Raw genomic sequence first — 12,511 nt, 5'->3', positions numbered from 1 at the left:
TACACACCCTGACAAAGAGTCCCTCCCCATATTTCCTGTAAGGCCGCCTTTAGGCAGAGGAAGATGCTGCAAGGTCTCTCCAGAACCCTCTCTTCTCCAGGCTGAACAGCCCCAGCTCTCTCAGCCTGTGGAAGTGCTCCAGCCCACTGGTCATTTTCAGGACCATAGTCTGGAATTGCTTTAGCAGGTCCATGTCCTTCTTATGTTGGGGGCCCCAAAGCTGAATACAGTATTTCAGGTGGGGTCTCACAAGAGCAGTGGGGAATGGATGTAGGTCTGATCAATCTTGCTGTGCCTTCTCACTGTGGAGAGACTGACAGCAGCTCGGGATGTGTGTGCTGGGAGCCCCCAGCAGCTTCTTCAGCTCTAAGGTCACAGGTGCTGAAGGCAGGCACTGAGCCACCTAGACAAACCCATCCTGTAGCCGTTCCATTGAACCTCTGACAATGAGCTGGGAGACCTGATTAGCTTCAATCCCCTTTCCCCGTGCTGCAGGTGCAGGGATTTTGCCGGGAGAGGCAGCCGGCTGTAGTAAGCAATCTCCCGAGCTGCCTGCACCGCTCTGCCTTGTCACTGGGTGAGGCCTTTTCCGCTCGGGCTCTGACTCATGCCCACATGCGTGAGCAGGATGTGCATCACGGGCCAGTCCTGGGTCAGCAGCTCAGCCCTGCCTGCACTCGGCAGCCGAAATGCTGCAGCGATCCAGAGCCGTGCCCAGTGCTGGGGACTGAGGCTGCAGGCGACTCCAGCATCTCCTCTCCAGCACACCTGGACGTCCCAGGAGGGACCATCTCCTGCCAGTGGCTAATGCTGGCAGTACCGTCTGTCTGCAGGCAGCAAGGCTTGCCTGAGGAGCCTGCAGGCAGGGGGGTACCTCCTGTCTGGAGTCCAGACCCCATCCTGACACGACAAAAGCACTCTCCCTGCAAAGCCACCCCTGCCCCTTGCTGAAGGGACATTGCTCAGGGGTTTGGCTGTGGTTGGCACACACACATGAAGAGCTTGGGCCACAGCATAGCATCTAAAGGTGCTCCCTCTCCACCCAAAACACAAATCCTGCTTTTCCCCATGTGCCCAGAAAGAAAGAAGAAGAGGAGATTGAGAAAAATGTTACTAAGTCAGGAAATCATTCTGGAGGAGGGGGAGTAGTTCCTCTAACCTTGTACATGGGGAAAGAAACTATTTGCTGACTTTGCCTTATTTTTTAATTTATTGTTTTGCCAGCTGCTCAGATGAAAGGACAAAACTCTGCCTGCTGTAATGAGGCAGCCAGTCAAGCGTGCCTTTGCAGCACAGAGCATCTGGCTGGGACAGTAGTAACAAGTAGAGAATAGTCCAAAGAGTTCATGGGACACATCCTTTCAAATCCCTCCTTGCAACAGAGAAACCAGACATTTGCTTGTTCTTCCTCACATGAAAATCCGAAATCTCCTGGAGATCATTGTCTTAAGCAGACAGGGCCTTTACATATCAAGTATCACAAGACCCATGATAAAAAATCCCATGAGTTTGCTGATTAAGCCTTTCTGTGCACTGGGCTCAAGTCTCCACCACACTGAGCACTGTGGCTGTCTCTGAAGGCTACTGGCCTGCACAGTGTCACCTTTGGTCCCCAAGGGGAATGAGGGCAGCAAAAAGATCCTCCAAAATTGGGCCATGTGCTCCTCTTCAGTCATTCCAGTCATATTGCTGTTGTTTGAAGCATATTCCCCTTCCAAGCAAGGTAATTTATTGAAGCAGTGCCAAGCTCTGCTGTGGAATTCATTACTGCAGGATTTTGAGACCTTAAGGTACAGATAGAGTCAAAGCAAGGGCCAAGCAAGGCTTCCAATCATGGGAAGGTCCTTGGAGGATGATTAAATACCAAGGTGGGCATCAGTGGGCCACAGTGACATAGAATCATGGAATGCTTTGGGTTGGAAGGGACCTTAAAGACCACCTATTTCCAATCCCCACCACAAGCAGGGATACCTTCCACTAGACCACCAGCTCAAATCCAACCAGGCCTTGAACACTTCCAGGTTTGGGGCATCCACAGCTTCTCTGGACAACCTGTTCCAGTGTCTCACTACACTCACAGTAAAGAATTTCTTCCCAACCTAAATTAACCCTCTTTTAGCCTAAAACCTTACTTGTCCTACCCCTTGTCCTGTCCTGCAGTCCCTGATGAGTCCCTCTCCATCTTTGCCATAGATCCCCTGTAGGCACTGTGTCCCAGTGCTGCAGGGGGTGCCTGATGGGCACCTGCCATACTCCTGTGCACATCTTTAGGCATCAGGCATCTGAACGTGCTTCTCCTGGGGATAGATGGACCTGCTGGCCTGACAGCATCCTGCCTGCCCCCAGACCCAGGCAGCTTGGGCACGGGCATGAGGGTGGGGAAGAGCAGGGTTACCCACCATTCTTGTCAGCCAACAATTTCATACATGCACCAGGTGGGTTTTACACTTTCATCTGACGTTTGAAGGTTGTTGCCCCCTTGCTTTGCAACAGAGGCTGCTGGCTAAACTTTGTGAGCCTAATTCTGCTGCCTTTACTCACTAAAGAGACACTTGCTCACACCAGGTATCCCACTGTCCATCTGCAACGTCATTGTCATTAGGAGTGTGAGTCTTGCACAGTCTTTTGCCCCAAATTATGTGGGTATTTTGTCTCCAGCTGCCAGTACAGCAAAGGAAACTCGTGGTATTTTAGCCTCAGTGAGACTACAAATCTGACAAGTTGAGACTTGACAGGGATGTTATCACAGGGCCCAACAATGGCTTTACACTCAATTACATTTATGGTTTCTGTGATTCATCTAAATGTTTATGGCTTTTTCACTACCAGGAAGTTAAAAAAAGTTTAAAAAAATAAAATCATTAAAAGGAAAATAAAGTTCTGTAATGAACAATTTGCTGGTGCAAGGCTCTGTGTGAGACAGGAAAGAACTGAGCAACTACCTTGGGTGGTGGGGAAGAGTCATTTTCTGTGGTGACTGGAGCTATATTTGATTTCTTGGGCAATGTCAGCTTTTGCATGCTACATTCTTTGGCTAATTGCCAGCGCGATGTGTAATACTTTAGCCACACTGTTGTTACTTAATCCTTTCCTAATCTGCAATTTGCGCAAGAGGAGTAAAATCTAAGCAAAGCCACTGAGAACATCTCTACTAATAATTTATCAAACTCAACTTTTGTTGTTGGCAGGAGACGGTAGTTGATGGAGGTGAATGTTTTCCCACAACAGCGCCGTATCATAAACATGGGGCAGCTGATTCATGCCACACTTATTTTCTGTCATCCACCCTTCGTGTCACCCTGATATTTCTTCGAATGATAAGCCCATGTGTGTGCTCACAACACACCGCCGAGGTCCCAGTTTCATCTCTTTCTGCAAATTACACATTAATTAACCATTAATAACAGTGGGAGTTGCATGCAGAGATCCACACCCGCCGTGATGAGACTGTGCCCTTGGTGAGCAAGTGCCTTATTAATCACCTCCACCTCGGAGCTGAGCTGCTCTGCACCCTGCGACACAAACAGCCCCGCAGAGGGAAGCGCCCGGCCGCTCGCCAGCCCTAATCCTGCCTTAAAGAAAAGCGTTACCTCTTGCTCTATGAATTTTATTTATTTTGGTCCTCTGGGCAGTGCTTGCTGTTGTTAGAAACATGATTGCTTCATACAGTTATGTTAATGTTTGCATTTGACAGAATGTAATTGATACTTCGTCTGCTCCAGTTTCAAAGCCAAATTAGGAAATGAAGTGCAGCACATTAGCTTGTTTAGCTGGTTAAATACTGTAAATAAATACATGCAGGGCAATGAAAACTAATGAGTTTTCTTTAAGGCATTTTCTAAATAGCTGGCTTCATAAAAAGAAAAAAAAAAGATGCTGCTGTGAACTCATATCCTGAAGGATTTGTCATTTTGCTGCAATAAAAGTTGGTTCTGTCTGAAATCTGAAATCTGGATTTCACTTGAGAAAAGGATTTTGGAAGTTATGGAGGAATCATGGCAAGAACGGTTGCAAATTTCACACCACTTTTATCAACAATACTTCTGAGACATATTGCATTTAACAGAGCCTTTTTTTGCAAGGGATTAATTCAGACTGTGGTTGTATGTCAAGTTATTCTTCTCAATGCTTGCTAGAAAAACATCTTTGTAAGAAGTATTTGCATAGGATATTTCTTTGTGCTGTAAAATCTGTGCACTGCCATAATGCTGAATGCTGGGCTTTTTCCCCTGACAGAATGCATGAAAAAAAGTAGGGAAAAAAATCTGGTTTTGTATAAAGAGATAATCTGTTGAGAATCGCTTGACAGAATGCACTCAGCACTGCTGGAATAAAATGTGTTTCTCAGGTTCTCTGTCAGGCCTGCCTTCTGCATTAGAGCAGAGCTAGAGGAGAGCATTGTACTGGCTTTGTGATCCCGCCAAGGGCAATGAATCTTCCTCTTGTACCTCTGTAAAATAACCCTGTTCTTTCTCCCCTTTTCTTTCATAAATACTACATTGATGCAGAAGTGCCTTTGCCTGACTTGAAGGTGTTCTCCTAAAATCAGGGCACTGTTTAGCATAGCTAGAGCTGAACCTCTACCAGTCCTTTTTAACTGCAAATAACCTCAGCAGTATCACCTGCTTGGCAGAGATGTTGACCTTAAAACTGAGCTTGCTGAGCTGGCTGTTTTACCTGGCAGTTTCAGAGGAAGCTGGTTTATAAATTCTGCTATGCTACTTCAAAAGAAAATTATTGAACTGGTGCCTAAAATGCAGCTGAGGTATTGAGAGTTGATAAAAATGTATTTTTAGGATGTAAGATCTATCCTGACTGGGAGGTGGTTCGATGTCGGCTTAGGATGGAGACCAGGATGTTATGAAAAACCTCAATTTTTCCTGTGTTTTTAGCAGCACACAGAAAAGGACTGAAGGCTCACAGCACTTTTCAGAGAGGGCAATTTCAAGGTGAAAATGGTGACATAGTCTGCAAAATACATAAACGATTCATGTGGTCCTCAGCCAAAAGGACCATTTAAAAATAGACAAATTATGACTCTCTCAAAAAGAAATGTGTGCATTGCATAAATCAAAGTTCTCACACCCACCATCAAAGTTTAATCACTTAATATGCTGGTTCTTTCAACACGCTCTGAAACTTTGTATACAATAATACAAACGATGGGGTAACGAAGCAATAGCAATTTATTCTGCTGTACAAACGGATGTTGCATTATAATCCCTAAAGCAATACAGAGGCTGTTTGCAGATGTTACTACAATTTGGCGTTTATTTTAATTGCTCTGCAGTGTAACTCATGTGAAACAAAGTCACGGGATGACCTACACGTTCACCTACTAAGGGTGACTTAACTGCAAGGGTGGGGGGAAACATGTTTTGAAAGTTTTTGAGGTTTCACTAAAGTATGAGCCTCCTGCAGTTATTTTGAAAGGATGCATCAGGGCTCCTGTCCAAGCCTGAAAGCATGGTAGGGCAGGGGGTAATTTAATCAGCCAGGCTATGCAGTGCATATATTTTTACAAGTCTTGCAAGAATAACATCAGTAAAGTAACTTGAGATATTTTGGTGTGACATTCACTCAGCAAGTGCTAAGAAAATATGCTTACTGCACAGATCACTGGCTTCTCAGAGTGGGAGTCAAGGTACCTAATGAAAGTCAGTGCACTTTGCTTTATCACTGACCAGGTCCCTGTTCCCTCCTTTTCACTTTCCACTCCCTTTCTAAAAGCAAAACTGTTTTTAAAGTTCCTCCTGCTCAAGGAGCTGCCTGGAAGCAGTTACTCCGCTGAACAGATTTTAAGCAAAAGGACAAAGTTAAACATGAGGCAAAGTATAAATAAAAATCAAGACTCTCTTCCTCCTCCTTTCCACTTGTGAGCGATGATCTCACCGCTCCGGGTGGATTGCAAGGGTGGCTTGATCTCTTTCAGGAAAGCACATTCTCTAACCTTGATACTGCAGCTATTTATACTTCCCTCTTCTCACCACAAAGAAAAGCAGCTCTAATAATCTCTCCCTTCATTTTTAATGAGAGCAGCATGCAGCCTCTGCGCTGCCTCCCAGCAGCAGGGTCAAGCCTCTGCCCACAAGCTCCAGTTCCCTGTAACACCAATGCTCTTGGCTGCTGCCTCTCCTTCTGGCTGCTCACTTTTAGACATCCGAGATCTGATTTTCCACTGGCTGGAGCATCACATTGCCAGGCACACAGGTGCAGGATGACAGCCCTGCTGTGCCACAGCATCTTCTGCTAACAGGGCACACAGGGAAACAAAGGCACAGACTAAAAGGCAAGAGGGATTCTAAAGTTCAGAGGCAGACCTGTAACTCCTCTACACCTTGTTTATCAGAGGAATAGGATGCCCCATTTCACACAGCCCTGGGGATGCCCCAAGCCCTTTCCACCTCACAAGAGGCAGGATCCATTCCCTGTCCTCAGTCTCCCTGGGGATTCGACCCCAGGCTGAGTTGGAGGAGTTCAGGCTAAAGGCATGATGGAACACATATATAGACCATAGGGGAGCTGATAGTCTCTGAGGCCAAACCCCATTTTTTCAGATTAAACCAAACACACTGAACTGCATTTCTCTTGAGACACCGCAAGAAATGGGGACAAACATTATGAAACCAAGTTTATTAAAACTTTCTACAAGTCAGACTTTATCATCCAGGTTTCCACAGACATATACATATGTACAAATTTGACATAGTGTTTTTAGCTTTTCTGGCAGAATTTTCTACCGATATATACAAATGTACTGTTTTTCATAGAAGGGTTAAACTGTATCACAGATACAAATGTCAAGCAATCATGAGAGGTTTAGTGCAACGGAGAGCTGGAGCGCTCTGCTCTTAATGCTCATGATTCTGTCAAGTTAGTATTGCCAACAATAATTCACATTAAATTGCTCTTCGACACCTCTTATTAGGACAAAGTACAACAAAACAAGAAAACAAAACCCCAAACACTAAGGTATGTACAAAGTACACAGTCCATGAGGTATACATGGTATTCTCGCAATGCGTGGTGGGACTGCAGCCTGCCAGAGTTAACCCTTAAAATGACTCCACTCGAACTGGGTGTGTTGGGAACGTGCATCACCCACCTCACGGCCATTTCAGAAGCCGCACTCTTGCCTAAGGTGAATGGACATCTCTGCATAAACCATTGGACACATGTGAAACAAAGCAGAAATTTCAGGCAAGACTAAGCTTTACTTACCCCCAACCCAGGAAGCTAATCATTTAGATATATTCATTATCCACACATATCGGAAAGGCTATGAATAATCATGCAAAACAAAAAAAACAAAAAAAACAAAAATGGGGGGGTGGGGCTGGAGGCAATCAGCATACCTGAATAATCAACTAAGGGTGTAAGGAGATTTTATTCTTAAGACTAACTTTTTGGGGGGTGGAGGGCAAAAGAGGGGGTGATGTGATATTTTTAAGAGTTGAGCTGGCTGGAAAACATGGCCACGTTTACAGGTACTGTACAAGACACCCCTTATCCCTTTCCAGGGGAAGGCGCCCCAGCCGATAGTGTTAAGGTTTGGTAAACAGATACATTTTGGCACTCTGAGCTAACGAGACCTGCTACTTGACAAGCTCGCTGAGGGTATAAAGTTATATAGGCTACACTGTGGTAACATGAGGCTTAAGTCTATTTAAAATGCTTTCCTGGTCAGCGAATGGAATTGGAGGGGATCTGGCTGGGAGATCCACTGGTTTCTGCTTCAGAGAGAGCCACAGCAGTGATTTGTCTTACGGGTGGATCTAAGAGCTTCATGCCTCTGAAAGCAGGATCAGCTGGAGGAGCAGCAGCAAGCAGACAGCTGGCCGTGGTGGACGAAGACCTCCTTCCCTCATTAACGTGTGCTTACAGTCAGAGAGCTGCTTTGTGAGCTGGCTGCTGGGGTATGCCGAGTCGATTCCCCTTTCAACCATTTCTGTCAGATTTGTTTAGGCAGAGGTGTGCCTGGTTCCCCTCTGCCCCTACACACCGTGGCCAGGGCTCCACACCTCTGCAACCGCTGCAGGAAAGCAGAAGGAGCTGCCTTTCCATCCCACACCCTGCCAGACCTAAGACTCTGCAGCCGAGATGCAACCAGTTACACTGAAGGAGGATGCGGGAGGCAGAAGAGCCAGACAGTTCTCACAAAGCTGCACAGATCCTCCAGGGCGGGTGGGACCAACCAGCAGAGCAAGAGGATGGAAGTCTGAGTACACTTAGGGAGTGGAGATCTCCAGGTTGGCATTCACTTAGACAAGGTCACTTTTCTGACCATACTGGCACTTTAAGATGCTGTTGAGTTTGCAGACATGGAAAAATGAAACCCTATGAAGATGCCGGAGGTAAGAACCGACAAGGTTTTTGAGATTTCGGGGTTAGCAGAAGAAGGAACTGATATCATCACTGTCTCCGTGATATTCTGGGACAATTTGATCCGAAGTTCCCGTCTCCTGGTCTGTATATCCAGGCTCCAAGACTGCCTCAAACCAAGGGTGAAGCAAGATCTCTGGAGCAGTGAGTCTTTCAGAAGGCTCCCGCCGCAGGAGGCTGCGGATGAGGCAGCGGGCTTTGGGGGAGACGTGGTCAGGAATGCAGAACTGTCCACGTCTGATTTTGGAAAAGAGAGTGCTAGGGTCCGAGTCATGGAAGGGATAGCGTCCCACCAGCAGGGTATAGAGCATCACTCCCAAACTCCACACATCGGCCGATTTTCCAGAGTAAGTCCCCGTCGTGTTTAGGATCTCAGGACTGACGTACGCTGGGCAGCCGTGCTTGTCTGAGAGCGCATCGTCTTCGCCCTTGATGATGTGTGTGTCTTCCAGGCTCTCCAGACGCAGCTGAGTCCTAGGGAGGGCAGGAGAGAAAGCCACAGGTGAGGAATAGCAACACACAGTCATGAGCAAGCACAGCAAGCCCCTGCCATGGCCCCATTCTCTCTTGGTTGACACTGAGAAAGGAAACACTTCTTAATTTGCAGCAGAGAAGTTGCCCAGACTCCTGACCATGTGTAATGGAAGTGCTGCTGTGTGCATCGGGCCAGCATTCAGTGACACTCGTTTTATTTACTGGGGATTTTAACTACACAGAAGGCTCTTGAGGAACACCAAGCCACCTTCTACCTACGCAGATTGCAGTGCCACTGCAGGGGGTTAATTGGTGACACAGCACCGTTCAGCCACTATGTGCCGTTCAGGCTTTGAGCAAACAGCGTCCAGCTGCGTGATTCCACAAACCACAAAGCCCAGCTCCCCTCTGCACTGGTGGGGATCATTGCATTTCCTGAGCTTTTTATGTGATTTTTCATTTCAGTTTGTAATTTACTCTTTTTGCCCTTCTGGAGCCTTTCACCGCACCCACCACCTCCCAGGTGGAGACGGGTCCATCCCAACTCCTGTTTTGGAGGGTAAGGGGAGCTCCCATCAGCAGGGAAGCCATCAGCCAGCCCTGGAAGGGCTCTGCACTGCCTGGCAGCCTGCTGGGGTGTAGATATGTTGGCTGCAGCCTGTCCTCAGCCTGACCTCGGCAAATACCCATTGGTTCTGCAAACGGAAAATATGACTCAACGAGAACCGTGGGCCCGGGATTGGCTGCGGGAGCCCTGAAACTGCACCTGTGTGAGAGCCCGCGTCGCCTGCCATTGCTTAACCCTCTTCTTGCCAAATGTGATGCACATGACATCGCCTGTGCAACACGTTATTTCCAAATGAGCAAGACTGTGTGCAACGTAACATTTCAACAAATGTTTCATCTTCTTATGGGAGGGAAAAGCTGCAATAGTTTCCTTCAAAGGAATAGCTTTCCTTACGTGTCAACATATGGCTGTTTCTGTTTCAGAGGGGCAGTGCTGGTTAATTTTCTTATCACATTCATAAAAGGTATCCTGAAGAATCATTAGCCCAGTTAAAAAAAAACAAACAAAATCCCCTTTCTTCTGCTTCAGTAATATCACCTTACACTTTTACGATATTAAGCACAAGTCCATTACAGCTTTTACTCAGTTTTTTAACATTCCATGGGACAAGCAGCTAGTCAAGAGTCAGTTTTGCTGATTAAAAATGTCTTTCTGACTCTACCATGTGCGGTGAAGCACTGCAAGAGCAGCAAACACTCCAGGGGAACACTGAGTTATTTCCCTAATCTAAATTTAACAACTAGATTCTAAGATCTCTTCGGTGAACCTAGGCTTTAGGCTAAGTTTTACTAAAGTGATTTTCTTTGATGCAGGACTTCCAAAGCAGTGTTTAACCAAGTCCCACCTTCCCTCCTGTGTGTGTCCACATCCACGGGCACGGGGGGCATGGAAAGCACGGCAGTGGAGGAGGGATAAAAGCCTCGAAGGACACAGCAGCATCACCCTCACCAGCAGAGTGGTTCAGCAGGGAGACCTTTCTGAAGTGCTGTGGCTCCACCGTGGGTCACCAGGAACTCTCCCGAGGAGGGAGCACAGCTCCAGCTCCTCACACCTCCTGCTCCCCCCGCCGGGCTGCTTCCCCTTCCCGGCACAAAACCTCAGCCTCCCTCCTCTCCCTCTCTGCCTTTTATTCATCTGACACTGAATGAGTGGCACACATGACATCTTCTGGCGCTAACGAGCAGCCGAACTATCATCCCTTTGTCTGTCACTGGGTTTCACTGAACTTCTGCTGAATGAGAGGAAGCTCCCGGCGAGCTTCCTCTCTTTCATCAGTCAGGATCTAACGAAGAGGGAGTGCGCACCGGTTAAATCCGTGACCTACTACACACACGTGATGGGGACCTACTCGGATTGCTCGCAGGTGATGCCCGGCTGACAGGGCTGCTTCCACTCCCTGGGACGCTTTTTGTGTCTCTGCATGTGGCATTCCTCCCTCCCCACTCACCCCAGGGCTGGCTGCTGACAGCCACTTACCTTTCTTCATTAGAGAAGACAAATTTCCTGAGCTTGAGGTCACCAAGTACGATGGCTGACTGGTGGCAGTGAGCTACAGCGGAGACAATCTGCTTGAACAGCCGGGCAGCCTCCTCTTCCCTCAGCCTCTTGCAGCTCCTCACGTAGGAATGCATGTCCCCAAAGTCTTTTTCAAAGAACACATAAGCCTTGGTGTCCCCAAGGATGACTTCGACAACGCCGGTGATGTTTCTGTGTGACGGCAGCTGAATGTAAGGTCGGATCTTGTCCTGGTAGTGTTTGAGGGGGAACACCTGTATAGAGGAAATTAAACCCAAATTCATTCTCAAGGGCGTTGAAAGCTGCAGCTCGCGTAGCAACTCTCCCCAAACAATGACGAGGGAGCTGGAGGGAAGCCAGGGCTCGGCAGGACCGGCAGAAGCGGCTACCGAGACCCTTCCTCTTCGTTTTATATTAAAAGGTTGGGGAGGAAACTAACGCAAACCACCATTCCCACAGCCTTTTGGGGGGAAGGCGCTCCGAGGCAAGCCGGAGTCGCGGCTCGCTCCCAGCGCGGGCAAACCCCGCCGGGGGCTGCCGGGCGTTCCCAGCCGGGAGCAGCGGGAGGATGTCGGGCACGGCTGGCCCCGGGCTCGGCCGCGCTCCCCACCCGCTCCGCTCCGCTCACCTTGCAGCGCAGCTCCCGGCCCGAGCTGACGCTCAGCGCCCTGGACACCTGCTCTCGCTCGGCCAGCGGCAGCAGCAGGTACGAGGCGATCAGGCTGGGACCCGCCGCGCCGCCGCCGCCGCCGGGAGAAGCGGGGGCACACGGCGAGCCGGGAGCGCTCAGGCAGTCCGGGGGGCCGCATTCGGCGAGCCGGGGGCACTTGGCGGCCGGCGCTTCCTCGGCGGGGCCGTCGTGCAGGGGCTGCAGGCGCTTGGCCGGGGCGCTGCGGCAGCGGGCGGCCGGCAGCAGGGACGCGGGGCGGCTCATGGGGGGAGCGGAGCGGGCGCGGAGCTACAGGCGGGCGCTGAGCGCTGGGCGCATCCCTTCGCTCTCCCCGCCGAAACCCCGGGCCGTGTCCACCATCTGCTGCCGAGTCCGCGCTAAAGTAGTTGGAGGCTTTTAAAAAAAAAAAAATTTAAAAAAAAAAAAAAAGGTGATTCTCCTCCTCCTGCCGGCCCTGACGCACGGGGAAATGGGCGGAGGGAGGCTGGACTCGCCTGCTCCGCTCCGCCCGCTGCTCTCCGCGCCCCGGCGATGTCGCGCAGACGGGCGGGGCGGTGCGGGAGCCGCTGCGGGAGCCGCCGGGGCCGGGCGGGGCGGCGGGGACCCCTTTCGACCTTCAATAATTGTGGCGAGAAAGCGAGGTCACCTCCCTTTCCAGGAGCTTCTCGTCCGTACATTTGCAGGTTCCCAGCCCCAACTGTGGCTTTTCACTAATCTCTAAATAACCATCCGTCACCCCAAGGTTTGCATCACGACGCTGTTGTGTGAGCATAAGCGTTTGCTCATAAGCGTGGACGTAACGTGCACCATCAGAAATACTTGGCACCGGGTGTTTCCCATGTTAAAACGATCTGCTGTCCGAAAAAGGAAGAGCTCGGAGAGCCAGGCAGCAGCGAGCAGCT

The 12,511-nt window shown here is 49.3% G+C and overlaps 1 protein-coding gene across 1 annotated transcript; it reads right to left on the bottom strand.

The window, feature by feature from the left end:
• Positions 1-6,618: 6,618 nt before the first annotated feature.
• Positions 6,619-12,208, bottom strand: TRIB1 (tribbles pseudokinase 1). Its single transcript, XM_085053559.1, has 3 exons — positions 11,568-12,208; positions 10,901-11,193; positions 6,619-8,856 (listed from the first exon to the last, which is right to left on the bottom strand). The coding sequence occupies exons 1-3, from the start codon at positions 11,871-11,873 to the stop codon at positions 8,388-8,390; spliced, it is 1,068 nt and encodes a 355-aa protein (XP_084909685.1). The 5' UTR covers positions 11,874-12,208; the 3' UTR covers positions 6,619-8,387.
• Between the last annotated feature and the right edge of the window lie 303 nt (positions 12,209-12,511).

Source organism: Lichenostomus cassidix, chromosome 2 (assembly GCF_008360975.1).
Source record: "Lichenostomus cassidix isolate B80296 chromosome 2, HeHo_3.0, whole genome shotgun sequence".
NCBI lineage: Eukaryota > Metazoa > Chordata > Aves > Passeriformes > Meliphagidae > Lichenostomus > Lichenostomus cassidix.
Note: the sequence above shows the minus strand (reverse complement) of the source record. Positions and strands in the feature narration are given on the sequence as shown.